The sequence below is a fragment of the Python bivittatus genome, unplaced genomic scaffold (assembly GCF_059951505.1).
Source record: "Python bivittatus isolate LINGU-HERP-01145 unplaced genomic scaffold, Pbiv_v1 ctg000570_np1212, whole genome shotgun sequence".
Classification (NCBI taxonomy): domain Eukaryota; kingdom Metazoa; phylum Chordata; class Lepidosauria; order Squamata; family Pythonidae; genus Python; species Python bivittatus.
This window is the reverse complement of record NW_028277097.1, coordinates 3186171-3210289: the sequence shown is the minus strand read 5'-3', so window position 1 is coordinate 3210289 and position 24119 is coordinate 3186171. Positions and strand designations below refer to the sequence as shown.

General features: G+C 37.5%; 1 protein-coding gene across 5 annotated transcripts in view; it reads right to left on the bottom strand.

Annotated features, from left to right (window-relative positions):
- Positions 1–24119, bottom strand: part of ARL15 (ARF like GTPase 15) — a 225106-nt gene that overhangs the window by 26535 nt on the left and 174452 nt on the right. The window contains exon 6 of one of the 5 annotated variants that reach the window (XM_088152913.1): positions 7368–7445. The exons of the other annotated variants lie outside the window; for them this stretch is intronic. Within the exon in view, the coding sequence (XP_088009039.1) occupies positions 7392–7445 (54 nt within the window). The 3' untranslated portion in view covers positions 7368–7391. The remainder of the gene's footprint in view (positions 1–7367; positions 7446–24119) is intronic. 5 annotated transcript variants of the gene reach the window in all.

Sequence of the window (24119 nt, the reverse complement as noted above, 5' to 3'; positions counted from 1 at the left end):
GGCCCAAATCCGAAGGTGGTCGCAACATTTATTCTAAAAAGAAAGAATTGGGCCAAACTCTGCATGAAATTAGCCCAAAGACCATAGATTGCTAAGCCCAGTTCTAAATAAAAAAATAGATATAGGAAAAGAGGCTAAAACAGTGCTTATAACTGATGCTGGTAAAGCTGTTAGATTTCGTATTTAATTCTTATGCACAATTTTTACTTGTAATACAATAGGTTTTATGTCCCTAGTGCATGGGGACAAAAGCAGACAGAGGTTGAACTAGGTGCAAATTTGCCCAAATTATTTATAGAACTGCTGTAGCCTCACTCCTGCACTAAGTTAGCAAAAGAAGAGTTAACACCTTGGCAATCTCTTCAAGTGTTAACACCTTGGCAAGTCTTTCATAGAGGCAAATGTGGAATAATAATAATACATAATGTATTCAACAAAGGAGCCAGATCTTCAGGCAAAGATCTGAACACCTGTGAGAATGAGAGGGGAAAAAAAGAAATCATTTCACCCCACATTAAAGAGGAAATTCTCTATGCAGAAGGGGCAAGACAGCTGCAGATTATTCCCATCCAAACTTTGAACTACACCACATTTTTATGCTCTTACTCCTGCAGAAGACTCAGATGCCCTACTCTGGGAAACCACAGTTATGTTATAATTTTGAAATGGCATTAGAGCTCCTGGTACTCCAAAACATCAAATACATTTTTTTCCTGTCTCTGAAGCACTGGTTCTGAAGAACAGGATGGAAAGAAAATGAAAGCCTTTTCAATTAAATTATGAAATAAAGAGCAAAATAAAAGATGGACATCAGGGGGATCAGAGAAGAATTAAAGTTTGACTGAAGCTTATGTAGGACATACAGGCAACTATTCATCACTGGACAGAGCTTCCTGGCTCAACTTCTAATTCTTACACACTGTCACAAATAAAGAGGCCCACTGAAGTAAGTCAACCTATTTTAGTTCCAGCTCTACACATTATTCACCTGCCAGAAAATGAACAAGCTCTCTAGCTGGTAACCTCAACAACATTTCATTGGTTTATCTACAGTGAATCAAGATCCACAGTACAGATGTGAAAACATATGATTTTTTGAGTGTTTCCATTTATATGTTCTGAGTTTCAAAATTTAACAACGTTCTGTTAAAGTCAGGCTTATTTAGGAAGAAAATGGACATAAAACTTGCTACTGCTGCTTTATAGTCCTCTTCTTTATACCAGGACAAGCTTCATTACAAGCAAGCTGATGTTGTTCCCCCAGCAATTGTTGTAAGTAAAGTTGGCGTGCCAAATCCCTTATCACAGTGGCTACTTGTATGGCAAGACAAGTCCTTAATTGTGCTTAGATTTACATTAGGGCCAGTTCTATTACTGCTCATTTCTGTTTGTTTACATGGTAGTCCAAAATCTTTCTCTCATCATGTGAAGGGAAATCTGGGAAGCTTCTGGGAGGTCCTGCCTTCTCCAGAAAGAAAATGGCATCCAGCTCCAGACTTTGAAAATGAGTTCTCTTCTACTGCTACCAGGTTTCTTGTTTGTAAGGGAGAAATACTTGTTATGTATGTCTCCCACAACAACTGTCATTATATTACACAACTATATAAGCACAATCTGTTGTGAAAGAGGAATTTTCTTTCATGTAAAGAGAATACCTCCCTCGTTTGACAGCTTTATAAATGCATTAGACTTTTCCCTCTCTGATATACAAACTCAAAACAACAGTAGGTATTTTTCCAGGTATAATTGATGACAAGCTCCAGATGAATCTAATGACTGAAGACTGTTTCCACAGAATCAATTAAGATTTAATAAAGAGTGTATACAAATGTTTCTAGGGAGCTTTAGACTACATACTACACTGCTTGCCAACGCTTAAAGCTGTTACAACTAGGTACACAGGCAAGTGCCAGAGAAAACAGAAGTATTAATTGGAATTATTGCAAATGCATTCTTCTCCATAAATTATAACCTCTTTGCTGGCCAAAACTAGATTCAAAATAGAAACTCAAGACTTTTTCAAGAACCTTTTATGTTGTTTGGTACAACTAAAACTGATCAAAACAAGCTTAAATCTATTCACAATCATATTTCAAAGATGTTATTACATAAATAACATTCAAAATTGGCTTGGGACGAGTTTAAAAGATGTTTGTTCTAAAAAGACTGTCTAAAATGAAAACAGATAAAAGGTTTATTTGTTAATGGATACAAATAGTAAAATCTTTTTGCAGATAGATTTTATGTTCCATAAGAGCTAGGAACTGTAAGGAAAAATAAAAAGATATCAAGAAACACTGTGCAAATCAAAGTATGAGCCCCAAAGAAAATTTAGAGATATCTGTTTAAGTTTTAGACAGACCATCCAAACAGCTGGAAAAAATGTTGTTCTCTTAGGGAAATTTATAATACATTTGACTCATGTTTTGTGTAATTATGGAAAGAGAGAAAGAGAAAGTGCCAAAAAATTAACAACTTATCTAGAAAGTGGAATTGAGTTTTTCCTAATTAAAATACAATAGGAGTAAGATAATATTTTAAAAACAAAAAGAGGCAAAGAAATTATTAATTTAATTGTTTAGGTTAAGGGCTTGCTATATTACCATGCCCAAGATTTTACAGATTTAGGACAATTTTTAAAAATTAAAATTTCACTTCTGTTTTTAAATAACACTAGCACATAACCAGCAGTAAATTCAATAGGTTAGATCTATTAAGATATAGTATCTATAGATTACAGCAATGCATTCTGTATTAGGATACTATTGCCCTTGGTCTGGAAGTTGTTGAGTGGAATACTTGGACAAACACACATTACCTCTCAGTTGAGGCGAACAAAACTGGCTGAATCAGATGCAGTGTTTGTTTCTGACATTTAAGGTTCTCATAACTCAGAACCAGGACCCCTGACAGACTGTCTTTGCATCAGAAACAGAGGCACGATTTGCTTTCACATTGCTACAAGCACTAGAAGACAGAACAGTAGTATGTATCTATTGATTCAAGAAGCCCCAAGTCATAATGCACAGGAATATTCAGCAATGCAATAAATAAATCATTTTAGTGTTTAGTCCCAAAGAAACAGCAACGTTTCCTTAAGTAGTGGGGTTCTGCTTATAGAAAGGTAAGAGAGTGCAAATTCTCTGCATGGAAACTCAGTACAATGCACTATCACGTCTATCTCAAGGCCCTGATGCTGGGGAGCCAGTGGTACAGTAGACAATTCTAAGTCAACTTCCTACAATGACATGAAGCTTTCCATAAGTGTTACACAGCCTTAGATTTTATGGAAGTTACACTGAATCCTAATGGCCTACAAATCATAAATATTAATGAGCAATTTCAGCTATTTAATTTTGATAGGCCAATAAAGAAAAAGTTATCATAGTTTAGCAGATAACAGCTGACCAGATAACTCCCATCCAGAGTCAAGAAATAAGAGCCAACAAAGAAATCTAAAGGGACTTCCTAATCAGTCCAAAGAATTTAAGCCCTAACCACCAAGTCCAGCATTTAATTAACCATAAAACTTATAAACCAGAAAAATACCAATATATTTATTATAGTTACTGAGCCATGAATTTGACTTTATTCAGAAAAAGGTCAGATCATGTTTAAAGTTTGACAACAGATTTAAGAAACACAAGGAAGCGTTGTATTATCAGTAAGCATACCAAGTGAACAAGCTCTTCTCAAGTGTACGGCAGCTTTATCTGGCAAGCGAGAAACTCAGTATTCCAATATTAGGAGATAAAAATAGCATCTATTGACATTTTGGCTCCCCTACTTCCCCCTCCCCCCAAAAAAGAGGGAATAAGTAATGAATATAAAAATGAAGTAACCAAAAGAAAAGTAATACTTCAACTATCCCTCTGAAATTCTACAGATTTTTTTATAGCCATTTATGACATTTATAACATTTATGCTATATATAATTTTTATAACAATTGCCTAGCAAACTAGAGCTAAATAAATAAATCAGGACAATATGCACATTCTTGGAATTATAAATGCACACAAACTCCTGACCTCTTAATCCTTCCAGAAGAAGCAATGTTATCTACAAATTTCATCCAATTCCATCATGATAATTTCCATATTTTAAAACAATCAAAATTTTAAGCTGCCAAAAAGAAAGGAAGTACTGCATTATTTATCTAACATTTAGAAGCTTTCAGCCGCTAACTTGGGTCTGTTACTTCTGCAAATTTCATCCAATTATCTGAAGCAGAAAAAAATGCTAGAGCAATTTGTTTATTTTCAGGGACAACAATGGGAGAATCAGATTTCCAGACTGAGATTCAAATTTGGGTCCAGAGTTGAATCAGGAGATCTCTGAATCAATCCAATGTGAAACAGACTGTTTTCCAAACTGGGATCAGTGCACACATCTATTGACTAATTTTACATAAATATGTAGAAAACAAAATGTTATTAATCCCTAAGTATGAGCACAATCTCTTCTGTGAACACAATCAGAAGCCACAAGGCATCGTATTATTAGTTCTGCTGCATCACCCATTTTCAGCACAGACTTATATAATTTTTGCAAATATAGTAGTTACTTTGAAGATACAGAAAAGATAAACATTTATACACTACAATTATAGATATTCTAATTATCTGTGAAAGTGTTTATTCTTCTACATTTGTGCCTGTAAAGATTTGGCACAAGTATACAAGTAATATCAAAGTCCAGTTGGCCGAACTATCTTAACTAAAGTAACAGGAAAGCTGATATCTTGGAACAAGAAATTAAACTAGTGTGGATAATAAGCCCATAACAGTAGAGGAAGAATGTCTCTATCGTTCAACATAGATCTCTTCTAGGTATTATCCTTCATATATGTAAGTAATCCAAGTTGCCATCAACTTCCATCAAATTGTTTGCAGGTTCCCATTCTCCCACACCCTATTGACTTCTCCACAATTACTATGAACTGTTGTACATATTAACCCCTGCTCAGGTAATATTGATAATCTGTTTCATATCCAGTTCAAGAGTCTTTATGCCCCCAAATATTTCTATATATAAACAATGATAAAAATATTGTTCTAGGTCAGAAAGTTCACATTAACTATTACAGAAAGCTTTCCATGACAGTGGGAAGCCTTGTGACATTGATAAGAACATTTGGAAAAAACTCATTTCTCATCCAATGGACTGGAGATGCTGTTCCCACCGTTGGAATCCTTTTACAGGTTGATGCTTGAAACACTGCCAAGCATTACTGTGCAGGCTGCATGAAACAGAACTGTGGCAGAAAGAAACTTCAAAGTAGCCATTCCAGATACTGTACAGCAAATTTTGAGAAGGATAGAAAGGTAATATAGATTAACAACACACAAATGATTTTATAATCTACTATTGATACATTTAGTTACTCTTTGTGTCATGCTGCATGCCTAGCTACATATCAAAAATTAGTGAAGTCATCCCAGTTCACATCCACATCAAGAGTACATGTGCATGAGAAGTTGCACTCACACAAAATTATACTTTTGAACATTCTAGGAGCCAAGCTGTGTTAGTCTATCGTATCCAAAACTCCAAAAGCTTTTCTCTTTTAGTAAAATCACTGAAAAGATGCTTCCAGATTCCTTCTGACTTTTTAACATTCTGCTTTTTGAGTTTCCAGGAAAATGTCTGCAATCTTTAGAAAAATAATAAATATTTCAGAATAAATGTTCCATCTTGTCTGCACACAGTTCTCTAAGGCTTCATAAAAAGAAGTATCAACAACTTTTATTTCAAGTTTTAAAATGTGGTTTCTTACAACAGTTTCATGGAACTTCATGCTTTCCAGTGGGAAGAAGGGAGAATAGCTTAAAATACTAAACCACCTTGACAGAAATATGAAATCCTCCAAGTGGCAATAGAGACAGTTACTTAATTCATGTAGTTTACTGTTGACTTTGGAAAGTGATAAGAATAATGCAAGCGAAGTGTACATAATAACATTGGGCTGTCATCTAGGAATGTTGTTTCATGGTGCAATATCCTCAGATAAACTTCTTTTCAAAAATATTTTTAAATATTTCATAACAAGACAAACTTTTTCATAGGCAGGCCACTCAGCAAAGAGTTGCACAATGGACAAAGCAACAACATTTTAAAACAATGTTTGCCCAAGTACTAAATACTTTCTATCAGGCACTGAATTAATTCATTGTTATAACAGTTATATATATTTGCTCCAGTAATATTGGAGTTGCAACAGTATTGATCCACAAAAGCTATCAGTTTGGACCTACTGTATATTGCAAAAACAGAAAAAAATCAGGAAGGATTCCTGTATCTGGAAATGAAATGAGATACCAGGATGTATTATCTAATTATTGTAATACATCACTTTTTCCAACACATCTTCCAGATGTTTTGGAACTGCAACTCCCCAAATTGCCATGCCAGCTGGAAATTCTGAAAACTGTTGTCCCAAAATATCCAGGGGACACTGTGCCCGGCATACACTGCAATTTAAAGCTAAGGATAAATTACATGTTCAAACTCAATTTCTATCTTTAATTTCTTTGAAGCAAAGAGAAGATGGGTAATAACCGTTAGGTATCTGTTGGACAGTGGCCTTCCCATCTCTTTTGCAAACCAACTGGGAGCATGATGTCTTTATTTACAAACTTTGTGTCAATGATTCAAGAGAGTCAACAATATTGTCTGCTGCAGCTGTCATGAGACAGCTGCTTTTTCTGCTGACCCAGTCATTTTTCTTTGTCACTATTCTAATTCTTCATCTGAAAGTACTGCTTTTTTATAACGAATGCTCACTACAGTGATCACGCTGGCCTAAAGACCAAACTAACAGTGCTGTAACATCAAGCAGTATATTTAATTGACAATGGCTCTCAGATAGAAGTCTTAAGCTCCAAGTGGGATGCAAACTGACACACTGTGGCAATCCTTTTTGCAAAAGAAATGTATCATGTGCAAACACCTGCAAACATTTCAACTATGCTCAAAGTCACAAACTGGATAACATTTCAGTAAGTGGTTCCTAGACAGAATTACCTCCTCTTCAGAATGTGTTTTAGTCTGAAGTTTGAAGTTACTATTATCACAAAGGATAAAAGCTGTTATAGCTACCATAAGTTTGTTAACTTATTAACTGTGCATAGTAGGCCAATCTGAATGCAGCAAATTAGCGGAAGTCATGGATTCACTTTAGAACATGTCTTCAATCTATGTGGTTAATTGTGAAGAATATGAAATAATAGTATCTAAATCATGCAGGATTTATAAAGGCAGATAAATTGTGTCATGCTAAATATGGTTTGAAGAAAAAATTGTAAGTGGAGAACAACTGACAAAGAATTTAGCCAATAGGAGAAGTCGTATTTTCCTACCCACCAACCTTTTATGAAGATTTGAATCTTCTTCAATGTTCAAGCAGGATTTGTAGATGGAAAAACTGTTTAAACAGGAAGAAAGGCTAAAAGAGAGAGAGAGAGAAAGAGAAAGAGAGATGGACTATATAGAGTTAATTTTCTGCTATACCTTTAACGACATTTTCTGTTAGGGTTTACTTTGGAAGCTATTTCTGATGGCATGAACGTAAGAGGATTATAAGTACAGTTCAAACTAACTGAGAAGGAATAACATACCAGTATCAGTGGTATCAGAAACAGATGCTCAGTGAGTTCTTCCAAATTTTGGACACTTATCTATGTAGGACTACCAGGCTGTCAATGCATTAGTATCCAATGAGGACTCTTTTTGTATGATGCCCAAACTATGGAAAACTCTCCCAAGGAGTTGTTCTTCTCCCAAAAGTTGTTTTTCACAATCTGTCATCTTTTACCTGATTGAATGCTTTCAATGTTACATGTTTTATTTCTTGAGATTTCATTATATTAATAAGGTATAATTAGGTATTTGCACAATGCTATGGAATACGCATCTGATTGAAGAGCATTTTTAAAGCAACTGAGCAAGACCTGGGAAAGTGACACAACTAAAGGAAGAATAATTTGAATTTAAAAATAGAGATAACATATCATCGAAATTAAATACAACCATGTGCATCATGCAATAATTTCCACAAACCACCATTTTGATGTATTTTTTATTAAGATATACTGGAACTCAAGCAGGAGCTAGATGTTTTCTGAAAAACCTGAGTGCCAACTAATATATCAGTCTTATGTAAGGTTCCAAGGTATTACTTTATGTCATAATGAGATCAGCTTTTCTCCATCCTGCCAATCATTAATGGAGAAAGGCAGCCAAGGGATAGGACCTTTAGACTGCAGAAAAGCACCATGATTAATTAATATGTATTAAGCATTTACAGAAACAAATTAAAGGATGAGACACAACCAACATTTTCCTTATCAGTAGAATATTTTCCTTATCTGTAAGATATTTCCAGTAATATGTATTGATAGCCTCAGTAATATAGAAAGACAGCTAATTAAATGTTTCAAAATACATAAATGGCACTTTCTTCATGGGAACACAACTGGTCAAAACAATAGCATTTAAGCAAATATTCAAATAAATACAAACACACACACACATCCATATACAGTAAATATAATTTGAATTACATTCATTTCACAGAATCTTCCACTTTATTTGTATCTTTGCAATCATCCACTATCTCAACTCTGAAAACTGTCTGTAGAGGTTGGATTTTTTTATGGGTTTTAGTAGGATTTGTAATAAGGGTATTATTACAAATTATTATTAGGTATTGTATAAGGGTTTATAATAAATGTATTCAAGCGCCTCCCCAAATCCTGCTGTGCTGTCTCATCATGGCGGGCGGTGTGCGTGACTTCCTGTGTGTGAGGGATAAGTGAAGAACACCAGGAGTGTATGCCAAAAATATATATTCCTGGCAGGGTCACCCAACGCATGAAGATCATCCCAACAGTTCAGCTAAAGCAAGCAGGCACCCATATTGGGCACCAGCAATATAGGAAGATGCTGGAGGCAGATTATCACTTTAGTGACAATGGCAAAAGCATTGCTTCTTCCTATAGAAGAGAATATGTGTAGCTCAGGATTGAACTGTGGAGTCCTTAGTGCTCTCTGGCCTCGGTTGTTTGCTTGCAGGCGTTTCATTACCCAACTAGGTAACATCATCAGTGCGAGTGAGCATGGGGTTTGCTCCCTGTTTATATACAATAGCTTGCCTTTTAAGTTTAAACCTGAGCTACATATATTCAATTCTACTGGAACCACATATGGGTGTCAAACACTTCAGAATGCACACAAATGGGAGAAATTTACATGTAGGCAAACCTCCACCAAGGAACAACTATTCTTTCTACATGAATGCCTACTACAGCATGCCCTGCCCACCAGTGTCAGATACAAACCTCCAATAAACTGCATAGCTGGATGGAAAATAGCTCAACAAAGCAGCTGAAAAATGATACAGCTAATGATCATGGATTCTCCCCTCAGACTAAACAAATATCAGCCCACCATAGATAATCTCAAGGAGCAAATGGAACAACCCATGACCCCAGAGCACACAAAAATGCTGATAACCACCACCAAGACTACATCTCTAAGACAAGCTGGAAAAAGGAAAACAAAACTCCAAATCAAACCGCTCAAGCTAAATTCCAGAAGCAAAGAGGTCTAGAAACTGTAGCATTCCCAGACATACAACCAAAAGTATGGATCCAGTACGTAGATGACACCTTTGTCATAATAAAAAAGGAACGACTAGAGAAGACACATGAAACAATCAACAACATCTTCAAAGGAATAAAATTCACAAGGGAAGAAGAAAAGAACAACACACTACCCTTCCTGGATATCCACATCAGCAGAGGAAATGATGGCAAATTGGAAACAGAAGTCTATCGAAAAACAATCTACACTAACCAAGTGCTCCATTAACAAGGTAACAACCCAACCTCCCACAAGAGAAACTGTGTAAGAACATTATTCAGACAAATACACTGTAGCAACCCAGAATACCAGAAAAAGGAAACAGACCACCTATACAACATCTTTCAACAAAATGGATGCCCACACAACTTTACCAGAAAGTGCCTGACCACTCAATCCATTACAGCACAACCAACACAAACTTTGAAAAGGGTAACACTGCCATACATCAAAAACATCTCAGAAACAACCAACAGACTATTACAACCTCACAGGATCACTGTAGCACACAAACCAACTAAAGCCCTCTAAAGCAACTTAAGTAAACCAAAAGACCCAGTAGCCCAAGAAGGAAAAAAAACAAGAGTCATCTACAACACATAGTGTAAGGACTGTAACAAATACTACATAGGACAGATAGGCAGAAGACTAGCAGAGTGCATCCATGAACACCAATTAACAGGCAAAAGACATGAAGAAAATTCCTTAACCTCACAACACATGAACAGACTCAACCATAGTTTCAACTGGGAAACTGAGCATTCTAGAACAAGCTAAATCAAAAAATGTGAGGGAATTCTTGGAAGTTTGGCATTCAGACAAATCAGCCATCAATAGACACATTGAAATAAACCATATTTACACACCATTCAAAAGACATAATAAAAAAGCTAAGAAGGAAACAAAAAAAGACCAGAACACATCCGCTCCAGTAGCAGCTCCCAGATAAGCAGGGATTAACACCAGACAAACAATCAAGCAGAAAACAATACTCTAATCAAGGAACTACCAAGGAGAAAACCACATCCCCACCAAAACTGGCAGGGCAAGCTACAGTATATAAACAGAGAGCAAACCCCACACTCAGTCACACTGATGATGTTACCTAGTTGGGTAATGGAATGCCTGCAAGCAAACAACCAAGTTCAGAGAGCACCAAGGATTCCACAACATCACTTCATACTGCGTGGGAGAAGGCAATGGTAAACTACTCCTGTATTCTTACCAAGAAAACCACATGGATAGAAAATGTAAAATGATTGACAATATAGTGTTGGATGATGAGTTCCTCAGGTCAGATGGCACTCAACATGTTACTGAGGAAGAGCTGAATACTAATGGTGTTTATGAAGTGGCTAGATTAAAGCCTTCAGGGCATCTAGTTGCTGATGTTGCTACACAGGAAAAGAAAATCCGAAGCTGCAAAGACAGAATTACAGTGGCAACATGGAATGTAAGAAGCATGAACATGGGAAAGCTCACCACAGTGAAAGAATATCATAGGCATCAGCAAATTAAGATGGATTGGAATTGGACACTCCCAGAGTCATTGAGAGTTGAGTGGTATATAAATTCAATAAATAATAATAATATCAATAATAATAAAGATCACACTATCTACTACTCAGGACATGAAAAACAAAGAAAGAATGGCGTTAGGAAGGGTATAACAAGAACAGTACTTGGCTATAATGCAATCAGTGACTGAATAATATTAACTAGACTTCATGGACAACACTTTAAAATGACACTCTTCCAAGTTTATGCTCAAATCACTGATCCAGAAAAAACTTGATGATTTTTATGATCAAGTTAAATTTGAAATTAACAGATGATGCAAGCAACATGTGCTGTTTATGACTGGAGACTGGAACCCCCTCCTACATCGGGCCAAGGCCCATCTTAAACCAGCATTTTATTTCTCGAAGTGACCAACCAGCTGCAGAGATTCTCCTCCCCCAGTATTCTTCTGCAAAACATAAATGTAGGCATGCTGATCTGGGGATAATGCTGACTCAAGTCTAATGTCTCCTGACATTACTCCTTACTTCCATGAATGCATCCTATCCCTTTACAAGTTGTCTAAAATAATCGCCACCAGCATGACTCAAAGAAAGAAACTCCACAGGTTAATTATGTCCCTGCTGAAGAAGTGCCTTCTTTTGACTATTCAAAATCTTCTTCCAGTTAGTTCTATATATTTTAATCATGTCCTCCTCACAGTCATCTTTTTTCCAACTAAATGAGTCCAGAATATCCAAGCAGGAAAGGTATTCAAGCCACCTGATAATTTAATTTTCCTTTTCGGCAGTTATTCCAGCTCTATAATATCTTTTTACAAATGCAGTACAGGCAGTCCTCGCTTAATGATGATAATTGGGAGCAGAATTTAGGTTGCTAAGCAATGTGGTCATTAAGCGAATTATCACGTGACCGCTTTACTTAGTGACTGCAATCCTGGCAGCCCCAGTTGCCATTGTTAAATGAATGCCCCAGTCATTAGGCGAGGCAACTTCCTGCCAGCTTCCCACAATCAAATCAGTGGGGAAGCCAGTAGGAAGTTGCAAGCCCCAGGCGCTGCCAGGTGAGGGAGGGAGCAAGAGGGTGCATGGGGTGTGTGTGTGAGAAAGTCGGTGTGGGTGTGCAGGGGTGTGGAGTGGGTTGGGTGCACAAGGGCCTCAGAACCACTTGGATTTTCAGCCCCAAAGTCGAGAGGCTTCTGAAGCCTCTCTATGCTGGAGCTGAAAATTTTTTATGGCTGAAAATCCTGCTTGCATTTCGGCACAGGGCATTTTCAGCCAGCCCCCAGAGATGAGAGGGAGTCCTCTCAGCAGGTGGCAGCGGCTTGCAATTGCCAAGCACCCCGCAATTATATAATTGCCATTTTCAATTTTCCCTGCTGGCTTCCCCAGAAAGTCAATGGGGAGCCGCTGCCACCTGCCAAGAGGACTCCCTCTCGACTCTGGGGGCTGGCTGAAAAAGCTCAGTGCCAAAATCCTGCCTGGATTCCAGCAAGGAGCTTTTTCAGCCAGCCCCCAGGGACGAAAGGGAGTGCTGGGAAGAACGGAAGAAAAATGGAAGAAAAAAAGAGCCCAGAAGCTGGCCAGGCGCAGCTTGTCAGCAGCGGGAAAAGACAGTATCAAAGGTCAGCTGGGGTGATAGAGCATACAGCAGCAGGAAGCCAAAAGGGCAGAGGTGGGGGTGAGATAGGCCGGTAGGGGGAGTTGAAGCAGCCCTGCAGTTGTAAGTGTGGGCGGGTTGCCAAGCACCCGAATTTCTATCATGTGACTGTGGGGGCGCTGCAACGGTTGTAATTTTGGGCACAGGTCGTAAGTCCATTTTTTTTCAGTGCTGTTGTACTTTTGAATGGCCGCTGAACAAATGGTGGTTAATCGAGGATTACCTGTAGTCCGAACTATACTCGTTATTTCAGATCTGGATTTGCCATCAGATTTGACATCCCCACCATAGTTGTGTAAGGTGCTCCAGGGATGTCAGTAATTTTGAGAATTTTATTTTCAATTTCACAGTGGTAAGAAAGAATTTATCACCAAAATTGTTTTAGGAGGGTTAATCAAATTATAAATTACATCTTAGGGATCCTGACAAATGGGTTATGCTTATTGTCCAGAAGTATTTATAATTGTGGGGTGGAGAATCCAAAGAATAATGGTTAGAAGAAAGCTAGAAAATCCAATGAGTACTGCAAGTACAGAGTATTTTGCTATACATGCATCAATGCTACCTATACATGCTCTAAACCAAACCATATTATCAGATAAAAATCAAGACAAATTGTAAAACATTCTTCCCTCCAAAAAGTGTTGAAATGTTAAGGTGCCTGTCTTTTTTTAAATTCTATTGTAAGATTTAGCAGACAAAAGCCTACTTTGATGGATGCATAAAGCTTAACTTCAGTTGGCACTCATGGTTGTGCAAAACAATGTTCATTCTTAAATTTAAAAAGAATCTTTTTCATTTTGGCAAACTATGGCAATCCTGTAAAAAATTTATATTTCCTTGTAGATTTGATGCCACAAAAAGTAAATATAATTGTTGGAAAGCACTCTACAGTTTCTGCACTGCCTCAAGGATTCTTTATTGCATAAATAAAAATTGTGAAATACTCATCAAGCAGCTTAGAATAAAATTGTATAATGCTTATCATTGATAGCAGCTATAAATTTCACAACAGCACAGGCTATACAAATATTTTGCATATGTCATGAACTGCCTGGAAAAATCCTCATCTATGCAACAGAAGCAGTGGGATGAGATTCTTGCTGAATGAGATCCCATCACAGAACTCCTGGCAGAAACAACTCCCACCCCTCCAACTTTTTGTTCTGAATTAGTGTTTCTCAACCTTGGCAACTTGAAGATGTGTGGACTTCAGTTGCCAGAATTCCCCAGCCAGCTTGCTCTAGATTATCAACCTGATAAAATTACATGCCCTCAAGTTTATGAAAACGGTGGCAGGTTGAAAGTTAAAGAGTGGTGAGGCAGAGGAAGCCTTCAAGGAATGGTGCCATAGGCATACTAATCTAATCAGGAGCCAGGAGGTCCTCCAGAGTGGACCTGCATCCTGATTTTGACTTGGGTGTGGACCAGGAAGTTTTTTGTATGAATAGTTCTGACTGAAGTCACTCAAGTCCTGAACAATGTCAACAATACCTTTCCTTATATCATCTGAACTGACTTTTGCTGTTGCATATACTATACCTTGCTGGTTGATCTCTAAAACCTGATCCTTGTAATCAGCCTGTGTAAGCTTGAATACTGGACTATCTAACCGTGCATTTACTTGCTAATTCTACTTCTAAAGTAGAAGTGTGGATAATTCAACCCTAAACTATTTGCTTTTTGCTTGAAACCTTGTTGCTAACACTTACTAGGATTCTGTGAAGGACTCTGTGAAGAACTGATGATCAATGAAACGCCATTACTTGTTCTGTGTTATTTTATGAATCCAGGTAAAATATTACCAAAATCAAGCTCATTCCTGAGCCACTTCTACTCCATGAAAAAATACCATTTTCTTTGTGCTGAAAATGCCCCAATTCCTTGAGAAGAGCTTACACCGATCTGAATCCACTGTGGAGTCATAGAATGGAAAATGTTAAAGATTATTTCACTATCAGACAGGGATAACGATTTTGTCCATGTTTGGCCTACTTTATAAAATAAATGGCAAACTGAAGCTGCCTTCGATGGTTATCAGAAACGCTGAATAATTAAAATACAAGTTACGTTCTCTGGACTACTACGAAAGAGGTTTAGTAAAGGTATCAGGCTGCCTCTGCTATACAGAGTTGACTAACCCAACTCTTAAGGAAGTTGCAGCTTATCTCCAAGCTTGTAGAAACTTGAAAAAAGATAGATTGCTTTGATTATAAGAGTGCTTTGTGCTGGCTTGAAAGTGCCAGTACACCATGCATGGCTACTCTGTACTGAGCCCCACTGAGTTTAACGGGTCTTATTCAGCCAGAATACTAGTCTCGTTTTTTTTAAATTCCCCTCCACATGTAAAGGATGAGAATCTCCTATCCTTGGAGATTCTCCAGAGTCCTGATTTGTGTCAAGAGCTTCAATAAAGGTAGCGCTAACATGCATAAAACTAGAATGCAAAGCACTCATTCCCTTTACAATCAACTATGATCAGCACACTAATTTCTGGCTGCTACAAAAACCTTGCCATTAGTTCAAAAAAATGTTTCTTATCCATATTATAGTGAAAGTGGTCAAACAATACTAGATGGATTTAGCCATAAAATCATAGACCAGATTCTGTAGCTCAAGCCACAAACAACAGGGTTGTCTGCTGCTGCTTCAAACCAAAATTATTTATTTTGTTCTCTAGTAACAGTAAAATAAAATGTTTTATTGCTAATTTCTTTTATGGAAATCTTATTTTTAATATGACTCATTGCGAAGAGATGTCAGAACAATAAGATGACATTAATATATAAAATTGAAGAAAAACCTTCAGCAACCCTGCCCTTTTCACTAATTCACTATGAACAACCAGTACTTAATTTTATTATTAGTAGTAGTTAATCAAACAAAAAACAAAACAAAAAGAAAGATGTGCCCCTAAAATTATGCTATTATACACCCAAGAAACATTATAAAACCAGACTATTTTAAACACAATATTCTTATTCTGTCTGTCATGGATATTTATACTGCAGGCTTTTCACTAAAAGGTGTAGAAAAGAGTTAAGACATGAACTTTGAAACACAATATATGGACAGGCTTTTCATCATATTATTTAATTGTTCTGACAAACTCCTCCGTCTCTTAAATTTTATATCAGGGACAGAGTACATCACATAAACCTGAAGTCCTGCAAAGAAAGATTTGTTCTTTCCTATCTCTGGAATGAAAGCAAGACAGTGAAAGAAAATCAGCTTTCTCCTTTGTAAATTAAATTAGACAGTGGCAAATCAAAATGCCCAAATAAAGCAAATGAGCAGAAAGAGGTTAAGAGACTTGCATTTGCTTTAGACCCAGTGCCTAATCATTTGTAAGGGCTAATGTCTTCCCATCTATGGGTTGCTCGGGGACAAAAGGAGACGTCTGTTACTGGACACTTATTCAGAACCTATTCAGGATTATTACTGAACATTAAATTTATATACGTGCTTTTTTGTGTTTAGCTTATATAAACCTTGAAGGGCATAATGCTGCTAATCAATATCCCTTAATGACTAATACTAAGGTTAATATTACTATTTAGAAATGTTGGCAATTACTTCTTTTTCTATGTGTTCCAGAACCTGATAAATTTAAGTTGCTCAAATATGGATTTTTTTAAAAAAAATAATCACTCGCAGACCATTTTAACTGTTTGCTTTATAATTTGTCACCTTTTCTGTTCTTTGAGCAATATGTCATTAAGTCTTTAATTTGGTGTTTCCTCTTGTCTGCAGTAGGATATACTGTTTAAAATCTAAACGACTCTAAACATAGATGGTGGGTAAAAACCCATGAACCATAAGTAAAGTCTTATAGGAACATACAAAAAAGAAAAAGAGAGAGAGAGATTGTTCTTCAGTCAGACTTAAGCCATTACTTTCTTCAAAAGAAGAAAAGCCACAAGTTAAGAAAAAGGCACCGCCAAAGACTTTCTGCTCAAATGTGTATCTCCATGAAGTTTCCTGCTGAGTGAATATGAATGCCCTGAGATCTGGGAAAAGGATCCAAATAGGATTTCAAACATCCAAAAATTTTAACTCAAACATTTAGGTATTTCACCATGCTGCTATTTATTCAATTTTTCTGTCTTCGTTTAAAGAGGTGCTAAACAAAAGCAGACAAGCCCTACATGTATTTACATTCCAAAGTTCCCCTTACCAAACCCCCCACCCCCACCCCTGACATCCCTTCATAGCTAAACAAACCGTAAAGTCTAACCTGATGTCTGTTGGGCAACGTGTAACTAACTTAAGCAAAAAGTTCCTCAAAAAAAGTTAGGAAAAAAAAGAACCTTTAGTTGTTACAACTTTCAGCACTGACCCAGTAGAACACATAGACTAATTTAAGCCCAGGAAGAATGTCCTGCCTTACCTCTTTGAAAACATTAGTTTTCAATTTATGCTTAATCACATTCTCCAGCATGAGACTAAACATCATGTCACAACAGAATAGGATTTTCCAGATAAAGTTCTAAAGGAATCATATATGAATCCACAATGGACGACAGAAATGTTACAATAGTGCACCAAAAACTACCTAGAAGCTGCAAATATGGCTCCACATTTTTTCTACAACTACATGTTGGGTAAGTTTTTTTTTTCATTTGACATGGTAGCTGAAGACCTGCAAGGTTTTACAGATAAAAATCAACTAAATACTGTACCATCCAAAAGCTCCAAAAAATACAAAGCTAAGATCTGCAATGTTTGATAGGTGTGCATCAGTAATCATTAATAGACAGAATATTTAGTCCTGTTTGTTGGAAAAATAGGCAAAAATTGCCAGATGGAAATCTAATGTAAAAGTGATATAAATAACAAGACAAATAACTTTATGGTGTATTATACTTTCAAGGCTCTTATTACAAAGGTAGCTAAAATAATATAAAAATAAAATTAATTTTATATAGTTTTCTCAAATGCAATTCTGTACAGTTACCTGGTATTCCACTTTTTAAAGGACACCTTTACACTTACTAGTACAAAGTTCACAGGAATTTGTACTTATGCAGATAAGACTCAATAGATGTCATCTGAAAATCAGGAGGAATCTAGTCACTCCTTTTCTGACTAATAAATGTTATTAAAATGCATAACATTTGTTAGCTGGAATGTGGGATAAAAATCTAATAAATAAATGAGGATTTCCATATTTCTCTTGATTTTTTGCCATCATAGACTAAAACAGCTTTCCTCCAACAATGTCTAGATGTGATCTATTAAAATGAACGTATCCTTTCTGTATTATGTCAAAATAGATTACTTTAATTATTTTTAGCCTCTTCCTACCATGCAATGAGAGATTCATATGTTGCCCCAAAAACCCAATACAAGTTTTCATAGAAACCCAGCAGAAATTTGCTATATGTTGTAGACTAACCTACATCTCTCCATGATTTCTTTTTCATACTTCAGCAGCACCCACATTTCCAAGCTTTTATTAATGCAGTGTATGAGCAATCAACTTCTTCAATCATAAGAACTCTCTAGACCAGTGCTTCCCAAACCTGGGTAAATTACCCCAAATTGGGTAAAAGTGGTTTTTCTTTGGGTCATGACACATGAACCCATTACCCATCACCACAGGGACATTTAAACTGACTTAGGTAAAAAGGACTTTCTGATAGGCGGTTTTGGATAATGAAGGAAAAGGTTTGGGAAGCACCGATCTAAACCATTGCTAGGCATCAAAAACCATATCCCAGTGTGTGCCGTACATAATAGGGGCCCATGCTTATACTCACATATCCCCACCTTTCCAGTGAGGTTTAGCTCTTCGGATAATCTAAGAGATCTTCAATTTTTTTACTCCTTCCCTACGAATGTCAGTAGGAAGCCAACTATCTTATCTTGCTAGGAAAGAGAAGAAAGCAAAAAATTGTCTCCTTTATGGTAACTGTTAATTATTGCAGCAATCCTGAAGTGGGTTCTAGAAAAAGGGAGAAGGTTTCTCTGCAGCCATTCTGGAGGGAAAGGAAGAGGAAGTATCTATTTTCCACGCCCAGCAGGGCAATGGGGAAAAGCAGTTGGAAACAGCCCACAATTTCAGTAGTAAAATCTGCTTGACAAACATTTCCATTTCAAAATAATGATGCACCGAACAACAAAACGTGTTTTATGCTTTTGCAATAATATGTCTTTCGGATTCTGTCTGCCATTTGACAAGGATAAAACCAGTTATACTGAATCCCATTTGAACAAAATATAGGCATAAACTGTGCAGTGTATAACAGATAGGAAAACTGATAACAGAGTAACTTGGCCCTGGGAGACATAGCCCCCTTTATTTTTCCTAACTAAAACAGATCTGGTTCTTGACTGCAAATTTTTAAGTGAAAATATTTGCAGCACAAGGTTTTCAGTTTATTTATTGAATTTATGCATGTGATTCTGGACAATGTACACAATTAAAACACAAACTAACAATCACATCCCCTTTATGGATCACTGCCTTGTCGTGGCGAAGGGGCTTGCGTAACTCAGTGAAGCCATGAGCTATACCGTGCAGGGTCACCCAAGACGGACAGGTCATGACAGAGAGTTCTCACAAAATGTGGTCCACTGGAGAAGGAAATGGCAACCCACTCGAGTATCCTTGCCAAGAAAACCCCATGGACAATGTTAAAAGGCTAAAAGATATGATGCTGGAAGATGAGCCCCTCAGGTCGGAAGGTGTCCAATATGCTACTGGGGAAGAGCAGAGGGCAATTCCAAGTAGCTCCAGAAAGAGTGAAGCGGCTGGGCCAAAGCCGAAAGGACGTTCAGCTGTGGATGTATCTGGAAGCGAAAAGAAGGTCCAATGCTGTAAAGAACAATATTGTATAGGTACCTGGAATGTAAGATCTATGAACCAAGGCAAGCTAGATGTGGTCAAACATGAGATGACAAGATTGAATGTCGACATCTTGGGAATCAGCGAATTGAAATGGACGGGAATGGGTGAATTTAATTCAGGTGACCATTATATCTACTACTGTGGCCAAGAAACCCTTAGAAGAAATGGAGTTGCACTCATAGTCAATAAGAGAGTGGGAAAGGCAGTAATGGGGTACAACCTCAAAAACGACAGAATGATCTCAGTGCGTATCCAAGGCAAACCATTCAATATCACAGTAATCCAAGTCTATGCCCCAACCACTGATGCCGAAGAAGCTGAAGTTGACTGGTTCTATGAAGACCTACAACACCTTCTAGAACTAGCACCAAAAAAAGATATCCTTTTCATCATAGGGGATTGGAATGCTAAAGGAAGAAGTCAAGGAGTAATCGGAATAATAGGAGTACAAAATGAAGCAGGGCAAAGGCTAACAGAGTTCTGTCAAGGGGACAAGCTAGTCATAGCAAACACTCTTTTCCAACAATACAAGAGACGACTCTACACATGGACATCACCAGATGGTCAATACCGAAACCAGACTGATTACATACTTTGCAGCCAAAGATGGAGAAGCTCCATACAGACAGCAAAAACAAGACCGGGAGCTGACTGTGGCTCAGATCATGAGCTTCTTACTGCAAAATTTAGGCTTAAATTGAAAAATGTAGGGAAAACCACTAGACCACTCAGGTATGACTTAGATCATATTCCTTGTGAGTACACAGTGAAGGTGATGAATAGATTTAGAGGATTAGATTTGGTAGACAGAGTGCCTGAAGAACTATGGACAGAGGTCTGTAACATTGTACAGGAGGCAGCAATTAAAACCATCCCAAAGAAAAAGAAATCCAAGAAAGCAAAATGGCTGTCAGATGAGGCTTTACAAATAGCTGTGGAAAGAAGGAATGTGAAAAGCAAGGGTGAAAGGGAAAGATATAAGCAATTGAATGCAGATTTCCAGAGAATAGCAAGGAGAGATAAGAAGGCCTTCTTAAATGAACAATGCAAAGAAATCGAGGAAAACAATAGAATGGGGAAGACTAGAGATCTCTTCAGGAAAATTGGAGATATCAAAGGAACGTTTAGTGCAAAGATGGGCATGATAAAGAACAAAAAAGGCAGGGACCTAACAGAAGCAGAAGAGATTAAGAAGAGGTGGCAAGAATACACAGAAGAACTCTACAAGAAAGATCTTAATGTCCCTGATGTCCATGCTGGTGTGGTCACTGACCTTGAGCCAGACATCCTAGAGAGTGAAGTCAAGTGGGCCTTAGGAAGCATTGCTAACAACAAAGCTAGTGGAGATGACAGTATTCCAGCTGAGTTATTTAATATACTAAAAGACGATGTTGTTAAAGTGCTGCACCCAATATGCCAGCAAGTTTGGAAAACGCAACAGTGGCCACGGGATTGGAAAAGGTCAGTTTACGTTCCAATTCCAAAGAAGGGCAATGCCAAAGAATGCTCAAACTCTCGCACAATTGCACTCATTTCACATGCTAGCAAGGTTATGCTCAAAATCCTACAAGCTAGGCTTCAGCAATACATGAACCGAGAACTACCGGATGTACAAGCTGGGTTTCGAAGAGGCAGAGGAACTAGAGATCAAATCGCCAACATTCACTGGATCATGGAGAAAGCACAAGAGTTCCAGAAAAACATCTACTTCTGCTTCATTGACTATGCAAAAGCCTTGATTGTGTGGATCACAACAAACTGTGGCAAATTCTTAAAGAGATAGGGGTAAGACCATCTTACCTGTCTCCTGAGAAATCTGTATGTGGGCCAAGAAGCAACAGTTAGAAGCGGTCATGGAACAACCGATTGGTTCAAAATAGGGAAAGGAGTACGACAAGGCTGTATACTGTCCCCCTGCTTATTTAACCTATATGCAGAGTACATCATGAGAAATGCCAGGCTGGAAGAATCGCAAGCCGGAATTAAGATTGCAGGGAGAATCATTAATAACCTCAGATATGCAGACGATACCACCCTAATGGCAGAAAGTGAAGAAGAACTAAAGAGCCTCTTGCTGAGGGTGAAAGAGGAGAGTGCAAAAGCTGGCTTGAAACTCAACATTAAAAAAACTAAGATCATGGCATCTGGACCCATCAATTCCTGGCAAATAGAAGACGTGGAAATGGAAGCAGTAACAGACTTCATTTATTTGGGCTCCAAGATCACCGCAGACGGAGACTGCAGCCATGAAATTAAAAGACACTTGCTCCTTGGGAGGAAAGCTATGGCAAACCTAGATAGCATATTAAAAAGCAGAGACGTCACCTTGCCGACAAAGATCCACATAGTCAAAGCTATGGTTTTTCCGGTAGTAATGTATGGCTGTGAGAGCTGGACCATAAAGAAGGCTGAGCGCTGAAGAATTGATGCCTTTGAACTGTGGTGCTGGAGAAGACTCTTAAGAGTCCCCTGGACTGCTAGGAGGTCAAACCAGTCAATCTTAAAGGAAATCAACCCTGATTGCTCGTTGGAAGGATTGATAATGAAGTTCAAGCTCAGATACTTTGGTCACCTAATGTGAAGAGAGGACTCTTTGGAAAAGACCCTGATGCTGGGAAAGATTGAAGGCAAAAGGAGAAGAGGATGGCAGAGGATGAGATGGTTAGATAGCATCACTGAAGCAATGAGCATGAAACTGAGCAAACTCAGGGAGGCAGTGAAGGACAGGAAGGCCTGGCGCAACATGGTTCATGGGGTCACGAAGAGTCGGACACGACTTAACGACTGAACAACAATCACATAATTAAATCATTAAAACCAAATTAAAAAATTAAAAACTATAATAACAAAAATACGGGGGAGAGTGCAATCTAAATTTATATACATGTAAAGTCCAATTCCAGATTACCATTGTTCCAATCTGCTATGCTATCCAGAAATTTCTTACCTGTGTTATTTTCACATACATTTGTGTGCAAATCTATTTCTGCATTAATATACAATTTTAAAAATAGCACTGGAAAAATACCCACTTAAAAACACATTTCTAAACATATTTTCTATCAAAACGTGAATTTCAAACATGCTGATGGTCATTTAAAAAAAGTGGAAATTGTTTAGTTATTTTTTAAAAAATATTGCAACTAAATTCCTTCACAAGAACATAAGGCAGCATATAAAATGATGCCAAAAATGTTGAATGGCAAACCCACTAGGCAGTATGTTATGCTGTTTTGAGGGAAATTGCTCCAACAATTCAGTAACTTAAAACAATATAACTCAGAGATAGTCATTAAATTAAACACTAATACTACTTAATATCTGTCTAAACTTTCACTTGATGTTGATGAACCCATGCAGCATTTTACATATTATTTAAATTTTTGTGCACATGTATTAAGTCCCATATTTTGAAAAATAATGTCCTGTGTATTAAATTTTATGGAACAAACTGTTCCCAAATTCCACCGTCTATGTAAATGCTCACTTATGTAAATGTTATATTCCTACTGGTTACAACTACTGCCCAACCTTTGTTTAATCGATACTTAATCCTGACAATTGATCAATACTACTGAACATCTTTCTGTAATAGAATTATATCAAAGAGTTCACAGAGGGTAGTAAAGCCTGGTTTGAAACAGAGATCCTATCCTATCCTATCCTATCCTATCCTATCCTATCCTATCCTATCCTATCCTATCCTATCCTATCCTATCCTACTCTACTCTGTTTGTCTGCACTACTTATATTTTGCATAATGACCAGAGTCAGCCAGATATAACCATGCATAGCTTAAGCAAATCACTTCTATTAATTGTAAAATCATAATGCTATAGAAACACTGACAACTAGCTAACAAATTTTATACATTTTTGCAATCCTTTTTTAAGCACATGCCTGTCATAACCCCTAAACATGGGGGTGATTTTCCTCTCCCTGCCCATTTTTGTTATTCTAGAATATTTTTGGCCACATTTCCTGGCCAAAGTATCACGGTCTTCACTTCAGAGAAGTCAAGCCCAACTTCATCAAGGGCGGAAGTCTGATATAGATTTTCCCAGAGACAGTAATTAGAACCATTTAGGACAGATGAGGTAGTCTGTCTGCAAATAACATGCAATAAAATTACAAAAACTTAATAAGCAACCACAGGCACCAACCACAATTTTCCCAGTCTCTTGAAATGATGCCATGGTAGGTACCAAGGGAGACTTTGGGGGGAATCTGTTCAATAAGAAGTGGGCTGTCATAGAAAAGTATTGTCTTTGAGCCCCCCACCCCATGTATGAGGGGATACCTACCCAGGATGCGTGTACAGAACTCATTATGCAAGTGGGAGTCATAAAGAACTACAAACCACGTTCTCCCAATCTATCACAGAACTGGATGTGTGTAGATAAAGAATCCTATATGACAATGAAAAATATTCAAAAGCGCAAA